This window comes from Stegodyphus dumicola, chromosome 9, assembly GCF_044657685.1.
Source record: "Stegodyphus dumicola isolate Sdum_Otavi_A_Nest chromosome 9, ASM4465768v1".
Classification (NCBI taxonomy): domain Eukaryota; kingdom Metazoa; phylum Arthropoda; class Arachnida; order Araneae; family Eresidae; genus Stegodyphus; species Stegodyphus dumicola.
This window is the reverse complement of record NC_140776.1, coordinates 97,577,804-97,597,751: the sequence shown is the minus strand read 5'-3', so window position 1 is coordinate 97,597,751 and position 19,948 is coordinate 97,577,804. Positions and strand designations below refer to the sequence as shown.

Sequence of the window (19,948 nt, the reverse complement as noted above, 5' to 3'; positions counted from 1 at the left end):
TGTGTTATGTAATTAAGCTGTAATTTATGGAATGGGTAAGGGTTTATGGAATAAATAAATTTGGAGTTCTGCTATACTACTGTGAAATCCATTTTAATTGTTTTATTTGTTGTTTGAATTATTTTGCTTTTTAACAAATTTTTTTTAGTGAAAAAGAATTTGAAAAGTTCCTTAAAAGTGAAAAATGTCTGTTAAATGAAATCATGTAATGTATTTATTCCTTGATGAAATAATTTTATGTTATTTATTTTTGAAAATGGTGGGAGCTGGTGGTGACTGTGAAGCTGTTTCCCTTTCCACCTTCTTGAGAGCATCCCTCCCCATAGGCAGACAGCCATCATGTGCTTTGGCATATTCAAATAACCATAACTGTAACCAGTTTTATTGCGTCTTCACATGGTAAACTGCACTGAGTGTCCACAGAAGAATGTTATTTCAGGGGAATTTATCTTATGACACTTTGAAGGAGAAATGCTTATTTATACTTTCCAAATTCATTTATCTAATAACATAAAATCATCTATCCTATTTATAGCCTACTAAAATCTAATTCTACCTCTGACGAAATATAAAATGAAAGATTTAAGAAAAAGAAAGCAACAACTACACCCCACCTCAAAAAAATTCTGATAAAGAAATATGACAGAAACCAACTTGAACTATAGGTTCAAATGATGAGAAGAAAAATAAATGCTGTGCAGTTATGATGACATACATTACAGTCACAAATCGTGGGAGTTGGAGATGGCTTTGTAGTGCTTAAAGTAACAGCAGCAAATCACTCACATGTAAATTTGCAATGTGCATTGACTAGAACTGCTATGAACAAATTTCACTGATTGCTATAAGTAGATGAGATTTAAACTAAACTTGAATTTTTTTCCTCTATGAATGTTCTTAAAATACCTCTTCTCTTTGAACTCCTATATGGGGTTCACACAGATAGTAGGAGAAAATCTGGAGTTATTAGGGTCAGGTTAATGCCAGAGATGACAAACCAAGTTAACCTTCAAATCATTCCATTCACAATTAAAAAACACAAAGAGGAATAACTTATAATTAACAGAAAAATACTAGCAATTTGTTTTACTATAGGTTTTGAAGAATAAATTTTTGAAGAATTTGAAGAATAAATTCTCTTTATTATGTAAATTAAATCAGCAGTCAAAATAAGAAAAATACACTTGAAAACAGAAAATCAATGTTTTGGTTTCTATTACTTCTGTATTTTAATAGCAGGCAATTAGAAATAGAAGATTAATGATTATACACATAATTTATTTTTACAGTAGAGCAATTTATTTCTAATAGATGATGTTCACGTATTCCAGATTATGTATAATTAGATTATATATTGCCGTGGATAAAAGTAATTTTTGGATATTGTGGCATCATCTATCCTGTTTTTCTTCTTCTTTATGGTTGAGTTTGTCAGGTATCAGGCACCTCTGCTTTTAAATAGAACTTTTTGCCAAATGCACCAAACCCAATGCTTCCTAGCTCCATTTGCTCACTTTGTTTATAAAATCTAACAGCCCCTTAATAGAGTTCATGTATCAGAAGTTCAATGTCAGTAGCCTGATTCTCTGATAAATATTTTTCGTGATGTCCCTCAATTAGTATGGCCATCTTGGCCACATAAGAATACCTTTAAGTCTGTCACTTTTGGCAGTCTTCGGCGCGGTATTCTGCTCCACTCTTTGAGATTGCCTAGTTTCACATTTTGCCCTGGGTTTTTCAACTTTTGGCAATTTTTAATTCTCGGGCATGTTTCCTTTTTTAGTCCAAGGGGGCAGTATGCCCTTCATTTTGTCATTTTTCATTGATTCACTTTCTACGTTGTTTCACTCTTCAAATTGTTGCCACCAAATAATATCGCTCTGTATTATATTTAAATAAATTAAATAATAAAGAATCTGCATAAATGCATGTATGTTTATTGCATTGTGGTAAAACAACGGTACCTAGAGCCATCAAATTTTGAATGACATAATCTTTCACCAAGTATGGACATCTGATAGCCCTAATTTAGAATTTATTTTATTATCGATTTAATATTTTGTGAAACTTTAACGAATTTTTGATTAAGAAACTCAACAATTTCAAAGTGAGCAATGGCAACGCTGTACGGAAAAAACATTTTAATCTCCAGCGCATGAGATTGTGTATCCGAAATTCTAAGGATATGCTCACTTTAAAATTATTTTGCAATTATGCTGTTGACCCGAATTTTATGGTTTAAGTGTGAAGAATATGATATTTAATAAATAAAGGTGACACACAAAACATTTAAAAAATGTCCCTTTGTATATAATTTAAAATCTCAAACCTTTCAGATTTTTATTTTATTTTATTTTATTTATTTATTTTTTGCTCTGGAATATATATATTTTTTAACTTTGATTTTATCTAGATAGGCAGTCATGCTTTTAATAGCTTCATGCCCTTCTCCAGATGTTAATTAAGTAAAGGTCATTTCTACCTCATTCGATGAAGTAGTCATTTCTGCTTCTTCAATTGACTTCGTCTGGGTTTACTTGTTTTAAGAAGAAAGGTCTATCTCAGAGGTTTTGCCTGCAAAAGCAGAATTTTGAGTTATGTTGTCATTTTCATAAACTGAAGATTTTCATATGAACTAGAAACTAGAAAAGCAAGTATAGGATAAAAATGTCCTCCCAGTATTGCCTGTTGTTGGCAAAATAAAAGTTGTTGAAAGGCAAAATACTCTAGAAGTTGCCAGGCATTAAGACACTATAACTGCAGTGTCATTCACCCTATACATGGGTTGCATAATATCAGGATTATGGGAGAAAGTTCACAGCTTCTTATTTATTATTCGAAGCTATCCTGTCAGATAAAACAGGACATTCGATTATTCACAATCTGCTGATGTGCCTGGTAGCCACTCAAGTCCCAGGTGCTATCCTGTTGCTAACCCGTATATTTTCTTCTCCTTTTAGTATTTTTTTTCTCATGGAAATTTTGCTTTATTCTGACAATTTATTAGTAATTTTTGCATCGTTCTGTAACAGACAACCTTGACTTTTTTAAAGAAGGCCCAGTTAATCTGCAACTCATTAAATTGGGACTTAACTATTATGATTAATTCTTTTTGCCTTTTAATTGTATAAAATATCTTGCATTTAATTGATGTTTTATATTTATAGGATGATGTTGAGACTATTGAAGTTCCAGGGTCTCCAAGGGGAGGGAAACTACCTCAAAATGGTCATATATCTGTGCCAAATGGAATGACTAAATCACCTATACCAGCAAGGTAATTTCTTCATTTCTGCATAATCTTTCAGCTAAAGATTTTGAAGTTTAATGAATGGAAATTAAAAGGTATTGATTGTCTCATCATAAGGCTAGAGGAGAACATTACGTTTTGTAAAAGAATTAAATGAATGTTTTTAAACACAAGAAAGAAATAGATATATTTCTTATCTACTTCAATCAGTTAATGGCTAAAGAATATTTCAAATGATGTGACTATTTTTCTATTAGTGAATTATTTTTATAATACTTCCCCTTCCTGTGAGAGAATTGGCTGTTAATGTTGTAAATGAGATGTTATATTATAATACTTTAATTACAAGTATTCTGAAACTTTGCGAAAAACATTATCCATCTATCTATGCCAATCAGAGTAATATTCAAAATTCTACTCAAGAGCATTTTTACATTCTTTTAATTTTTAAATCTTTGTAACCCAGAATAATAAATTTAAAAAGTCAGTACAATTTAAATCTTAAAAATGGGCTTTATATCATGAAAATTTGAAGTATAATTTATATAAATTGTGGGAGTGGTGATATGCTAAGCAAAAATTTAATTTTACCCTCTCAGAAAATTTTTTAATTTTACACACAAAAAGCATTAGATGTTGAACAAATGATTGTGCTTCTTTATTAGCATGATTTAACTTAATTATTGTTGCTTCAAATGAGTGGACATTTGCAGCTTAATGCATTTTTGGGAACTGCCAATACCCATCAGTCGTTTAGCCACTTGATTACCGAGAATGTTGCCCAAAGCATATAGCAGGGGGCAACCAATTTTCAGCCCACGAGAACGAAAAAGTTCCATCCCAATTTTGATGGGGAACACCCCAGGAGACATATTCAAGAGTCTGCTACCCTTATTTCTCTACTACCAGATTCCTCAAAACGATTTGTGGTTCATCAATGTTTTAAGTGCCTCCATGCTGTATAGACACTATACATTTGCAAACATGCAAGCCTTCTCTGGGATTTGAACTTCAACACAGCCAACAATGGCACAGCCAGGAGCACTAATCACTATACTGATCAGGATAATGGTTAACCCCTTCGTACCGACTGTCACGTATACGTGGCAGCAACGAACACACTTACTTCCCGGTCGACACGCAGGCGTGCCAGAGGATTGTTCCGTTCTCTACCGACTGTCACGTATTTGTGCCAGTACTTTGGAACGTTTTTCAAACTATAATTTCTGCCACAAGATGGCACTGTATGTCCATATGGTTTCAGATACATGTAAATTAGACCTTCTACTCGAAATGAGAGAAGCATGACTCACATACACGTGTTTTTGATTATATAAACAAACGGGGAAATAAATGTTTCCGAATGGCGTGATTTATGACGTCTCTTTGAATCGCACTTTATTCGCACGTGGTAGTTGTTTACTGTAAGTAGAGAAGTTTTATTTGCTCTAAAGCGTTGGGTATTTCGGTTTGCAGTTTAGTTTCTAGAAAATAATTAGATCTTGTTAGACGTGAATTCTTTGTTTTTACCGTTGCAATGTCGAAGCTTCGAAAATGTTTAACAGAGCATGAAATAGCAGAAATGATGCAAAATATTTCAGATATTGATTCTGAAATTCTGATATTCTGATATTGATTTTGAAAGATTAACTGAAAGACATTTTCCAAAACTTTGTTCAGAAGAGACTGATAAGAAAATGAGACGACGATGCTTCGTTTGTTCACATTCCTGGAAAAATCCTCCAAAATGGCAAATGAGTTATTACGAGTGCAAGGAATGTAACGTAGGACTGTGTGTAGATCCCTGTTTTCAAATTTTTCATACGAAAAGAGAATTTTAAGTAATATATTTAGTTTTCAGATGTATAATGTTAAAATTCATAAAATGGCGAGTAATTAAAATAAAATGTGTAAAATATGCATTTAAACAAGAAATAAGGTAATTAAAGTATATATATAAAAATATCTATAAAGCATAAGCCGTTTAAATACTCTATAGAGCATTATTAAACAATGCGTTGATACTTCGGAAATTTCATGGATTTAGGCTTAGTAGCAAAAAAGCCCCCGGCCCTAAAGAGACGCTCGCGTAAGACACTGCCGGCCTCAGCGATAAGCGTACGTTTTCGCTACCCGGCTCGAAGGGGTTAATAACTTTAATATTTAGAGTTTTTCCCCCTGCATCCATCACTCTTTTATACAGGCAGATATTTTTTTATTACTTGCTTATTTGTCTGTTTTTGAAAGCTTAATTAGATATGTGGATACTACCATTAAATAAAATAATATGCTTTTTGTTTATTTTTTCCCCTTAATTACTTTGCCTAAAACTAATATTGTTTGTTGTATATTTAAGTGTAAGGGAATTAAAAATGTATTTGTAAGCAGTTTTGCATGCAAACTTTGCATGAAGTTATCATATGTTGTAGTTATAAAGTCATTTTTTCAGTTTTGGGTGTAAAAAAGAGAATTGTCCTTTATTGCCCTTTAATTTAAATTTAGTTCAAGTTTTCGATATTTCAAAATTCATGAACATAAAACAGTTAACTTTTAATATTCAGGCACTGTAATTTGAAAATTTGGCATTACCTGATTTTCATGCCTACCCCGATAAACTGCCAAATTATGTAAATTAGGAGAAATCATGTCTTTTTTCAGTTTTTTTTTTTTTTTCCAAGTTCATTATATTCACCCAATTTGATGAACTGAGTTGTGATATTATAATAGTCTTTTTTCAATTTAAACATTTATGTAAAAAATGGTACTTTCACTTTTGATCACTGTATGCCGAATCTCATGAACGGCACAATATTGCAATAGTCTTTCTTTAATTTAAACGCTGTAAAAACGTGCTGGCAGTTTTTAATTTACCAAGGAGTGAGGAAGATGCCATATTGTTTTTTCTAGGAAACGAATATATTTCCTCGCAATCGAACATGCATAAATGACCACAAAATGAAATTATATGTAAGTAAAAGTATGTAGAAGTGCAACATGAAAAGTTGTAAACAAAAAAGGACATATTCAACAACTGGTTTAGTGGTTTCAGAATATCATTCCTAACAGCACTGTGTTTCATGTACTGTTGAGCAGAGGAACTGATGTTGCTCACGTAGTGTGATAAATAGCTCAACAAGCATCAAAATTTCATGATTGACTGGAACAATTTTATGAGAGAGGTGTGTTTGCTAGATTTACTTTCACAACCTAAAGAATGAATAGGTGATTCCAGAAACAAAAGTTGAAATTAATGGGAGTTTCTTTGTGGGGTGAAAAAATAATGCTGGCAGGGTACTTCCAAAACACTGGATAGTTATGCCATAAAAGTTGTGAGTGCTTTCTTGTTCAGGTTCCAAATCAGGAAGCAAGCACACTGATATCAATGACTGTAGACCACATAGTGGAAGGGTCGACAATATATTTAGATTGTTGGCAAGTCTATACAACAGATGAGCTTGAAAAGTCTGGCTGCAGCCATTTAAATATGAAACCTGCTTATGCAACAAAAAGTGCTCTCACCCAAAATGTGGAAAGACTGTAAGACTGTGCTAAATGGCGAATCGAAAAGCAAAGGAATATGGCTCAAATCATCTAGAATCATAGCTTTTGAAATTCATGTGGTGGAAGTGGTGGAAGCCCACCTAGAAAGATAAACTTTTAAATACCATAATAACTCTTTGATTACTAGTGGTATATATATGTCCCACTAAAAGTTTAAAAATTACCGCTGGATTCAAAAGTGCTTAGAATCTTCGGAATATTGGGGATCATCTTCCAACTGTTGGAAAATCAAGATGCCACTGTACTCGTTTTACAAAAATGAACATAGAGAAAAGAACAAATATGAGTTGCCCAATATGCAGTGTTGGGTTATGCAAAGAATGCTGTACCCTGTACCATGTGATGTAGCATCTATTTCATATAATAAAGTTTTCCAGATTAATAGGTGTGTTTATAGTAAGTCGATCACTACATGTGAGACATATCTATCCAACCATTAACTACGGCTTTTGGCTTGAAAACCGTTTGTTAAAAAAATCCCTAATTCTAAATTTATCTTATTTATGACATATTTTTGTTCACTTGGATAGTAAACGGTGCAAATTATTGTTATTTTTTTAAATTCGTAGTCAAAGGGTTAAAAGCATTCATGGAGATAATGGCAGCCACAAACTATATATGAGTAGTTTAATCTTGGTAATAATCTTGGCTCTGTTTTGATAATGGGAGACCATGGAAATAGAGCGCCACTAAAAATTTTAAAAAGCATAAATGAAAAGTAAATAAAAAGTTTTTAAACAATTATTTAAAAAATTTTAATGAATTGTTGCATTAAATCAATGAGTTTTTTACTTCATGAGCTTAATTTGAAGCAGATTTATGAGTATGTTAAGAATAAAAAATTAAAGCCAAATATAACTAAATAATTTATTCCCCAGAACTCTCAAAGATTTTTTATTACTTAATTCTAAAAAACTGGACTGCAATTCTTCTGAATTATCAGCTATAAATTAAAAATTGTGGTTATTTTTTCAAAATAATATGTTTGTCTAAAACTACTGAGAACTTGCCTATTTCGTAATTATTTCTGTATTTTAATTTCATTTGTGAAGAAACAGAAATTCTAAAATTCTCAAATGAATTGTAATAAAATGCTCAAAAATATTCATGAAACTCTATTTTAAAACAAAAATGAAATAAAATAAAGTTTATACATAAGCAGAATTTTTACTCCTGTTGCATTAGGAAATACTTATTTGTACTAAAATTGTCTGTTCCTGTAACTTAGTAAGTAACTCCAATAAACATTTTGGAGTACTCAAAATATAATTAATAAAAACAGCAGCTATCTATAATTAAATTCTGTCTTTTCATATGATTGTTCTCTTTTCTAATTATTAATTATTATATTTCTTATTTGATGGTAGTAATCAGTTATAATGAAATATATATAATTGTATATTATTTATTAACTGGAAAATTATTTAGAATTTGTTCCGTCTTTTCATTAAATTTTTATTTCTCCTAAAACTATTTTATGGAAGTATAATTATATATTTATAATTCTTTTATAAAAAGAGAGTTTAAAATCTGTGTCTTATGCTTGTATAAACTGTGTTAAAGTATTTATTGAAGTATTTTTATTATTTGTTCTTAAACATTTCAAGTGTATTAATACATGTGCTCTCCTTCCCCTTTGAATTCCATCATATTACATAGTAAAAATATAGTCAATTCTCCTTGTAGTGAAACTTTTGACGATTTATATATTTTATTCACTGTATCTGGAATTCACTAAAATTTTTAGATTAAGTTAGTGTCTTCTCATGGATTGAAAAAACAGTGAATAAGAAAATAGGATATCAAAGAAATAATATTTGCATAATGTGTAGTCATTATGTTAAAAATAAGTTTCACATTACATTAATTAGCATAAAAATAATCTGTTAGTGCTGTTTTTGCTTACAAACATTTTTAATAAACCTATTCTCTTATATTCTTTTCTAGGATTTGTGAATTTTTGCTATATTTTCCATGCATCCTAGGAATCTCAACATATTGTTGACACTATTCAATGCCTCTTTTGGTGTTAGAACACATGTTTTATCATCTTTATCACATTTGAATTTATTTTCATCCATGTCACAGTTACCTTTCATAGTTTGATAATAATTTATTTGATTAGCTTGCATTTTTTATAACATCATAGCACAATATTAGTGAAATAAATATTCAGCTTCACTAGACTTTACTTTGATGTGCTGGAGGAAGTTCGTAAAGTCACGCTATCCTCTTCGAATTTCACACATACGATATCGACACTAGCCTGCCTGTACAGTTACTTTTACATATTCCTTCACATTCTATTGACATACAATTCAAAACATTTGCTAATATGCTGTGCTCTGATTCCAAGGCTTGGATTAAATGATGTGTTACTTACCTTCTGTGATAAGTTTTGATGCCTTGAGTCATGTTTTGATCCATGAATTGAAGGACTAATATGGGGACTTCTCATGGAGTTCAAGTTTAATGCTGCTGAAGTTTTCAGCTCTAGGATATATTGGGCACTTGTCCACCAGAAGTACTTTTTTTTTTATTATCAGCTGTTAATGCGACCAACAAAATTTATGAAAAATGGATAACGTCATTTTTCAAGAATTTTTGGGATTGATTTGTGGGATTGATGGACCAGGAGTTTCTTCATGTTTTAAAAGTATTTGGGGCTCTTAAATTTCCTTAGTTGTTGTTACTTCTTCCTTAATTTGACCTGCTTGTACATATCCATAGCATTTCTTGAGTTTTTGCTCTTTTACCACAAATGTCTTCGGTACTTTGGCCAAATTATTTGATAAATTTGTCTGATCTGCTCATCTTTGAAGATATCGTCAGCTGAATAGCCACTACAAGTCTTTCTCATGTATCTTTCCAGCTGTAATTCTGTATTTTTTCTTCCAGCTCTTGATTCTTGACTATAATTTCATCAGCTGTTCAATTTTGGTCTTCAGCAGAAGCTTGTAAAGAGATCTTTAAAAACCTCCAAAGAGTAAACATTAAAATAATGAATAATGCTTCGTCACTAATGTCTCAATCCTCAAGTTTTTTTAATATCTTTCTTTACTTTCAAAACAAGCAAAATTTTATCCTTGAATCTCAAGACATTACTCATGGTTATTTACTTAAATAATACTTACAACACCCATCTGCTTACAAGAGTTCATCTTCAGTACCACTGAAAAGGTTCATCTCATCTTCCAAAGGATACCTTTTATACATTGACACCCTGATTGATGCAAAAATTGAACTAAATTAACTAGAAATTTTTACCTGGGTGCTGACCAGTTTTGCAGCCTCTCCTACATGCCCTGTAGTATGCATGTGATCAGTTTCATAATTTTTTTGCAAGCATAGTCTCACAAACTTCTGAAAAATCATATTTAAGAATTACTATATGAAAATTATTCCCTCCTTTGCCTTCAAGAAATAAATTTCCAGAATGTAAATAAATACCATATTTGACCCAAGTGTTGTGATTTTTATATTATACTATCACTGTTCAGTTTCATCCCTTATCCAGATATGCATCTTGGGTGTCGGTAATTTCAAGGTCAGATGGCAAAATAGCAGCAAAGACTTGGAATGTGAATAATTCATAGGTAAAGGTAGTACACTTCAAGTGGTGTTTCTAAATAAAAGAGAGAGAAGGGACTTTTAAATAAGAGAAGTATTCAGGCAGCTACATAGAGTTGATTGAGAACTCATTTAAGATCTTCAGAAAATCAGCGAGTCTTGTTCCAGCATGTCTAGGAAAGACCACTATACACAGGCATTTAGTTGATGATTATACAGATAAACACTTTCCACTGCAAAACGCTTAAAGGGACCCAATCTTTTTTTGTCCTTCAGTATGTTTAACATGAATAAAATATATTGTGCTCAACACAGTCTTTTAAGTTTTTACAGTAGGATTTGTTTGAAATAGTTATTTTTACACTTTTCTCTTTGCAGTTTTTATAATTTATTTCTGTTAATTATGAAAATACAGTAGATGCCTATATAATACACTCTCGCAAAAATGCGAATTCCTATAGTGCAATGACAAAAATTGCAACTAGTATTCATACAGCATGATAAATAGCTTCATATAATGTGTAACATAAATTTACCATTTTCCGTAGTTTCTAAATTTTTTGTTTAGAGAAGCAAATGAACTTATCTGTTGATTTATACTTATCAACAGTGAAGCTGAAAGTTTAAAAATAGTAGGAGTTTTATAAAATATAACGAGAGCAAGTTATATGGGAGTCCATGCACATGTAAAGATATAGGAGAAAAATAATTTTAGTGTTTAACTTTTAATAAAAATAAATATACCAACAAAGTAGTTCCAACGATGCCATTGTTAATATTTGTTGTACAGATTAATTGCTTGAATATTCCATTGTTTTGTCATAATTATTATTATAATTTAAAAAGAGTTTTTTCCTCCAGTTAATTTTTAGACTGAAAATATGGGAATAGATAGTCATTCATTTTCTTTTAAATTATGTGGACCATTCTATTGATGGATCAGTTTTCATAAAATGTGTTGGTAACATTTTGGCTATTTGTAACCCTTTATTTATATCTTTTAAACTCTTGCTTTGGCACTTTAAAAGTCTGGACTGAGTTTTCCTCCTCATTACTAGAAGGAAAACAATTTGCTCATTATGTTTATTCATTACACAGTAGGAGAGCTACGTCATGATGCATCAGAATGCTCTGATAAAGTATGCCCTGTATAATGCAATTTCCTAGGGGATTCTACTCTAGTAATGCGGAAAAAAAATAGAACAGTTCTATATCTCCCGTTCTACTGGGCCAATTGACAAAATTCAAATTGTGTGTTTCTTATGTCTCGAAAGTGCAACTTAATATTTATATTAGATATATATATAGCATTGTTCTAATATAGGTATTTTGACTCAAAATCAGACCTTTTTCTGAAATGACATGCAATTTTTTTTCCATATTTTGATTCTACGACTCAAATTATGCCTAAATATTAAATTTTATAAAATTTGGTGCAAAATTTACAGAAAAATTCAAAAAAATTTTTTGGAACACTTTTTTCTGTTTGTGCCAAGAATAATTCACTTGTCAAACTTCTTAATAGATGGCAACCTATTTTCCTTTCCCTTTTTACATTGTGCATGAGCGGAAAAAAAAAAAGTCACATCGTTCCTGCGTTCAAATAATTTTAATAAAGTGCCTAAACCACATTTCAGGTTATTTTCACAAAAAATATGCCAAATTTCAAAACATGCCAATATATAAATTCACGTATATCTGTGGAAATTTTGAATAAAAATTCATTTTTTTGCAGGTATGCTTAGAAACACATCTTCTTTAACATAATGGAAAAAATTTTAATGATTATAAATCAAAATGTTTTTCAAAAAATTTATAAAAATTATTTAAAAATATGAATTTAAAAAATAAATCATAAAAAATGGACAAATTTTATTTGGAATGACCTAAATTTTGAAATGTGAAAGGAAGAATCAAATAAGTTTAATAAGTAAGGAGCAATTAACATTGAGGAGCTAAAAACTGCTCATGCGCTTTTTACAAAACTTGGCAGTTTTGCAGAATTTGAGTTCTAGAATCAAAATAGGGAAAGAAATTGGCATGCCATTTCAGAAAAAGTCCGATTTTGTGCAAAATATCTATATTAGAATAGTGCTATATATAAATCTAATACATATCTTAAATCGTGCTTTAGAGACATGAAAAACGCAAGTTGGATTTCATGAATCTGCCCAGTAAAACAGGAGATATAAAACTTTCTCTCTCTCTCTTTTTTTTTTTTTTTTTTTTTTTTTGGCACAGTGTACATATTCTGTGTGCACAGGTTGGGACCAATGATTAAGGTTCAAACAGATGTTCATGATACCTGTATCCACAGCTGACTGTATTTTCATGAAATAAATTTTAATAGATCATTACCCAAAAATAAGAATTAAAAAGCACACTTAATTTTTTCTTAAATATTTCTCCTACTAAACAGACTTTTTTTAAATGTGTTTTATTTTAAATTGAATTTAATGAATTTAATTAAAATAAAATCCTTTTTCTATTAATTTGCATAATATGTAATCATTTCTTATTTTGAACCCCCTTTTTTTTGTTGTTGAAAGTTTGCTTTATTTTTTTTTTCCTTTTTCTTCGCAGTTCACCCCAGGTGATGGCTCAAATACAAGCTCAAGCCCTTGAAAGGTAATACATTCAATAAAAATTTAAAAAAGACTTGTAGTTATAAGTTATTACAATGTATCAAACTATTGATTCTTAATATATTGTAGTTTATAATTAAAATACATCACATGCATGATTTTATTATTTTTTTTTTTTATGTAGTAAAAAATTTTTTTATTTTTTTTATGTAGTAAAAAAAAAAAAAAAAAAAATTATTGAATTTGTCCTTAGTATTTTGGATTTTTTTTTTACATGTTATTCTTTTCTGGCACTGACTATGAGGTTATTAAAATTGCTGTATCATCAAGCATTTTGTAAGATCTGAAAAGTGTACATGATATGTCATTTACAAACTATTACCATATCAATTATATTTTTGAGTAAAAGTAATGAAAATTTATACAGTCATCTCATGCAATATGGAAAATATCAGTATTAAAGAAAAATGCTTGAAGAAAAATGTTAATTTATCAATCTTTTTTATCGAAGGAATTAGATTTTATTTCTTCTGATCTACCTTTGTAAAATTTTATAAAATAAAATATATTTCTATTAAATAATTGAAAATCTGTATTATGCAGTTGCATATTAATTTATGTGTCAAATATAAGTAAATTATTCTAATAAGATTAAAAGTACAGGGTGTCTGTAATTAAAGAACTCTTATTTCAAAGCTGCCTACAAGCAAAACCAGTGATCAGAAAATTGTAAAATTTTGTGGCAGACTTAATGAAGGGATGAAAATTTCTTTCAGTGAAAATATATATATGTATAAATAAAAATAGTTACAAACAATGTCACCAGAGGACATTATACTAATAAATTATACATTTAGGCACACCTTTACAATAGTTTTACAGTTTTACTAATTTTTTTACAAAAAACATGATCCACATGATGGCCATCATTTTTAGCTACCATCTGAAATCGCAAGGTGGCATGTTCCACAGTTGACCAAAGTTTGTGCTGGGAAATGTTCAATACATGGTGGGAAATGCTAGCTTTAAGATCAGGTAAAATTCTTTGATTGTCACGACTTACCAGATGTTTAATATGTCCCCAAATCTAAAAATTGCATGGATTGAGGTCTGGGGATCAGGGAGGCCACACATCGCGAAAATACCAGCTAATGAAACATTCTTCTATAAAATGACATTTAGGAACATTTATAACACACCGTGCAATATATGGAGGAGCTCCAACTTGCATAAAGATTGTGCATGGAAGGCACCAATGTTCTCTCAGAGAGAAACAATTTCGTTCCCTAACAGCGATGAATATTGCTGCTCATTGACTGAACATGTAACTGGACCTGTGGAACTTAACTCCTAAAAAAAGTGTGGGCCAGGAATACACACAATACAGTCACTTTTGGTGAATGCAATGGAGCCTCTAACACAGGCACGGATTTTCTGATTCCCAAATTCAGCAGTTGTGAGTATTCACTGCACTGGCCAAATGAAAATGCACTTCATCTGTGCAGAGGATATTCCAGGACCGTTCTGAATCAACCTCAAAGCAAGCAAGAAACTGAAGTGAGAGCCAGAGTCGAGTGTCAAATTAATGCAGAAGCAACCGCTGCACTAATGAAAGTTTGTAAGGATAATATCAGGGGATATTCTGCAAGATCTTATGGACAGCTAAATGTGGTCTATCCTGCAAGATCTTATGGACAGCTAAATGTGGTCTATCCTGCACCTGTGCACACCAGATACTGGTGCTAGCCTGAAAGTTTGAAGCTGTGTCCTCTATGACCTGAAATGCAACCTTCTGTTCTTCTTCTGCAGACACAGGTTTTCTTCCTCTTCCAGGATGAACAGAAATCGATTCTGTTTCTTCAAATTTTATTATCATTTTTTCGAAGGTTTTTAACATTCATTGAACCTCTTAAAATCCCCTTCAAAGTCTGAAATTTCCATAAAGCAACTACTCTGAAATTATTGTTTTGGTAGAAAAATTTTACTAACAAAGTGCGATTTCATAAACTTATTGTCATTGTGAACAACATGCACATTGAAAACAAAGTCTTTGTGAATGTTTCTAGGTTTTATAACAGCTGCTGCATGACGTTGACAAAGATTTGCATTTTTATTACAGATTTTCAAAGTAAAATGCCCTGCGGTGATGTTATTTGTAACTAATTTTTTTTCGCTGAAAGAAATTCTCATCCCTTCATTAAATGTACCACAAAATTTCACAATTTTCTGATCACTGGTTTTGCTTTTAGGTAGCTTTGAATTAGAGTTCTTTAATTATATACACCCTGTATATAAGATGCTGTTTCCCTCCTTATGTTTTTAGACCAAAAGGGATATTAGTCTCGAAATGACATTTTGTGTTGAATCACTATAAATGGTGTATCACTTTCAAAATTGTTGCCACCAAATGTTATCACTCTGTATTATATTTAAAGAAATTAAATAATGAAGAATCTGCATGAATGTATGCATGTTTCTGACATTGTAAAAAAACACTTGCATCTGAAACCCTGAATTTTTGAATTTATTTTATTATCTACTTTATATTTTGTAAACCTTAATGAATTTTTTATTAACAAGCTCAATGATTTCAAAGCGAGCAGTGGCAACTCTGTACAGAAAAAACATTTATATCTCCATCATGTGAAAATGATAAAGATATGCTGTTTTTAAATATTTTGTGATTTTGCTGTTGAATCGAATTTTATGTGTCATAAATGCCCAAAACATGATATTTAACAAATAAAGTAAACACACAAAACATAATAAAAATCTTTAATAAAAATAATAAAAATCTTTATAAAAAAGAAAAAAGGTTTTGTAAAGCCAAAATAGTAAAAACCTGAACATTGCTATGATGAACTGAGAAAACACTGGGGAAAAAGTGGAAAAATATATGCCAATTTTAATACTACGTTGGAAATTATAAACACATACAGCTTTTAAAATTGTTTGTAATTTCGCTGTTGAATTGTATATGCCATAAGTGCAAAGAAAATGATGCTTAACAATTAAGCTAAAGAGAAAAAAAGTGGAAGTGAGCATAACAGCATGGTAGATTGTGAGTACAGCGAGAGCGTAAAAAACCTTAACAAGCCCCCTTTTAGGCAATCGTTAAAATCCAGAACCTTTCAGATTAAAAAAAGAAACTTCTTTATTTATTGATTATTTGGCCCATCCATTCTGTCAAATTAATCACTGTAATGTATGTTTTTACTTTGGTATATTATTGAAAGCAAACACAGTTTAAGATCCATATTTAGAAAGAGAATGTTTCCCCCAGTAGCAAGTGATGTTTGTTTTTCTGCACTGTACTGTAGCAATAAACTAAGATAGTTGGCTTTACTTTAACATTTTTTTCCTGGTACCAACTTTTGCCAAAGTTTTGTTAAGTGTTGCTCGGCAAAAAAGTCCTCATTCATTGTCATTAAAAACACTCTTTGATTCATAAACCTTTGGTGTTCTACTCTTTCTTTAAAAATATTCTTTATTTTAATGTGCATATTATCCAGTTCATATACTAATCTTTCCACAGCTGTGTCTTTCCTTAGGGAGCTTAAGTCATCTATTTGCATTTATAGTCCATTATTTTTTTTCCATGGAATCTAACATTATTTATTTATGTATTTTCTGTAGAATAGATCCTAAATATGCATGCTCATTTCTTGCATTCTTTTAAATTACTCCGAATAATTTGATGTTGTTCAGAATTTTTTCATGAATCTTCTGAGTGTCTTCTGACTTCTTTAATTTTCTTCATATCTTTGACTTTTTTCCCCAGCTACTCTGTGAATATTTGTAAGATATTTCCACAGTGTAATGTTTCTTTCAAATGCAATGTTTTATATTGTATAAGTGTTTCAAATGGAATTTTTTAATCCTGAGAAAGCAAATAAGGAACTTGAAATGTAATGCAGATTTAAGTTTAAAAAAATTCAGAAAACTTTCAACAACATAAATAATAATTTTTAAAATTTGCTCTTTGGCTTTAATAGTTAATGTTATCAAAAGAGTATCACTATTCATTGCATATATTTAAGTAATTAATAATTTAAATATTACTCCTAAATCAACTTACAAAGGATTTTTCCAAAGCTAGAGAACAATGTTTCTACTAGTGTTTGTGAAAAATCATGCATCCCACTAGTTCACCCAACCTGTTTTAGTTTCTTAAATATAAGAAAGGATTTTTAAGCTTAATGAGTGTCATTTTTGTTTCATATTATGTAAACTGGGCCCATCAATAGTTCAGTTAAACTCATATTTAAAAAATAAAAAACACTTCACAGAGAATACCACTATGGAATGTATCACTAATTTATTTGTTATTCTGAGAGCTGAATAATTCACATTTCTCAGTGGTCTCTCAGAACACACTAAAAAAACTCAGCAGAGTTAGCTGTGAGGTAGTGCTACAAAATAAGCATCATCGTCATTTCGTGGCACAATTAGAAACCAAGAAATATTATAAATTTTTTCACAGATATCACCTCTGTCATCAGCATACCACCAGGCCTTGAATGTTACAAATATTCAATTATAAATTTGCAAACACAAGTTATATCAAATACAATGCCATAACACTGAGTTGTATCAATTACAAACACAACACTAAACAATAATAATAATGATGATTATACTATGATACAGCTATACTCAAAACTTGATAATTAACTACAAATAAAGTATTAAGTAGCTGAAAGTTTCTCATTAACAAAAGACGAAAGTACAACCTTTGTCATTGGGCCTTTTGTAGGTGTCACTTTTAAGTGTCAAAATTTGAATAATGTTATCTTGACCTTGATATATGTATACATATATCTACTCTGTTTCGGCTCAGTGAGCTCAGTTTCTTTATTTTATATGTTTTAAATTATGCATTTTTTCCTTTAAAAATTATTGAATTATATTGTTCTTATCTTCCAGTAAGGTTTTAATGCCTTTAGTTAACCTGCATGTTATAGTTGTAGAATTATCAACAATTTAAACAACAGTTAAAAGTTGTTTAAGTGCGACTAAGCCTAATTTGTTTACATTTGTAACTTAACAGAATAGTGGATTTATTGCCAATCTAGAGGAACTACGCTTCACAACAATAAAGTAACTCCTTCTTTTATTATTGTGAATTAAATTATGCTTAATCCATTCTGGAATTATCATTTAAGTTATTAAATTATCTCATATATTGACTTAGCATAGCATCCGCAAGAAATTAAGTCAGTATCTACGCCGTTAGTGTCTTTTTGCCAAGTAAACCTTCAGTTTTGTATGCTGAAAAATCTGCCTTCTTGGCCACTGGCTGAATTGCTTGTTTTTGTGTAGAAACTGTAATTTTAATTGTAAAAATAATTGTTTTAACTGTATTTGCTGTTTTATGTTTTTTTATATCTTTCAAGTTTTAATATAGATATTTTGAGTTTTTATGTATTTTTGCCTTGCCACAAGGTAAGAACTGAATTAATTGAATTATAAATATATCTCTAATGAAATTCAAGGAAATAAGTGTAAATGAAATACAGGAAAAAATGGTATAATTTAATTTTCCGTACAAGGAAGTCTTGTGGTGTACACATCAGATTTTTTTATTTCTGTTGCAAAGGCAAACTGATGTTTTCTAAATCTCAGCATAATGCCAGTAAATCATCCTAAATTTCATCTCCATTAAACTATAAACAATTTAATGATTTTCCTGTAGAAGTTAATGCACTTGCATTAAATACAACACTCAAGGGTGTACTAGTTGATTCAGGATGCAGCACACAATGATGCAGAATATAATATTTTACATCTAGTTGTTCAAATTCTATTACTTCTTCCATATGACCCATACTTAAATACTCTTGCATAAAGGTCTTATAAAATTCACAAAATTTGGCCTCTGTACCTAGGCGGTTCCACAGATAATAAGAATTTTTTTTTTTTTTTTTTTTTAAAGATTCAACAAGACATGGCAGGTCTTCTTTTAATAGCACCTTTACTACATATTTTTTGGTTTCAGTCTTAGAATAGTTTTTGAGAAAATGCTTTTCACAAATTTCTGCTTCTTTAGTCTTCGAAATCTCAGACTTATTTTCTATGTTTTCGATTTCCCCAAATTTCTTTACTGCTCTTTCTAACTCTAAATTGTCTCTAATAAACCTACAATGTAGGTTATTTTCCCTTTAGCAGGAAGACTGCTATTTACAACATAGCCAAAAATGTTGTTTTGTCATCTTAAATTTGAATCCTGAAGGGAAATTTGGTTTGGTTTTAAAATCTCATAAAGATGTTCTGCACCTACATGAAATTTGTTTTGACCAGACTAAAAAAAAAAAAAAAAATTATCAGCAGCTAAATTGATGCTATCTAAAGATGAAAACATTTATCTCAAGAGACTTAGAGGGAGTATGTTCTGTAATTTTAGGAACCACTAAAAGTTTAGACTTAAATCAAAGCTCATATCTCTATTTAGAGTAGTTGTACTGACTCTAGATTTTATATTCAAAGACAAATTGCTTATTTCTGATACAGAAGTGATAGTCTTTTCCTCTTTTAACTAAAGTAAATCTGTTGACCTTTTGCTCACAAAATTTGAATTGGTGCACTCATCTAACAAACCTCTAACTTCAGAAAAGTTATCTGATATATCTTTAATCAAACAAACAAAAGTGCTGAGTAAGATGGGTTTGAATTCATTCTCAAGATTGCATGTTGTTAAAAATAAATTTTGATCAATGTTAGCTTTAGCTTGCAAAGACTAAATCCATGGAGCTGATGTGTCCAAAGTGATTGAATGTTTTTATTTTTATCACTCATCTCCTTCCAAACCATCTCTTTATTTATTTTTTGTTTGAGAGAGAAATGAAGAGTCACCTGATGTTTCTTCTTACCAATATTGCAAGAAAATTTATTTTTTGAAAACAATCATTTTATGATCTAAACAGTTGAAACACAGATGTTTAGATTTGACTGAATTCATATCATTTGCTGCTATATTTTTATA

At 30.5% G+C, this 19,948-nt stretch overlaps 1 protein-coding gene across 3 annotated transcripts in view; it reads left to right on the top strand.

Annotated features, from left to right (window-relative positions):
- Positions 1-19,948, top strand: part of Kif3C (Kinesin family member 3C) — a 115,486-nt gene that overhangs the window by 53,315 nt on the left and 42,223 nt on the right. For all 3 annotated transcript variants that reach the window (XM_035352334.2, XM_035352333.2, XM_035352335.2), the window contains exons 9-10: positions 3,168-3,277; positions 12,965-13,009. In XM_035352334.2, the coding sequence (XP_035208225.2) occupies positions 3,168-3,277; positions 12,965-13,009 (155 nt within the window). The remainder of the gene's footprint in view (positions 1-3,167; positions 3,278-12,964; positions 13,010-19,948) is intronic.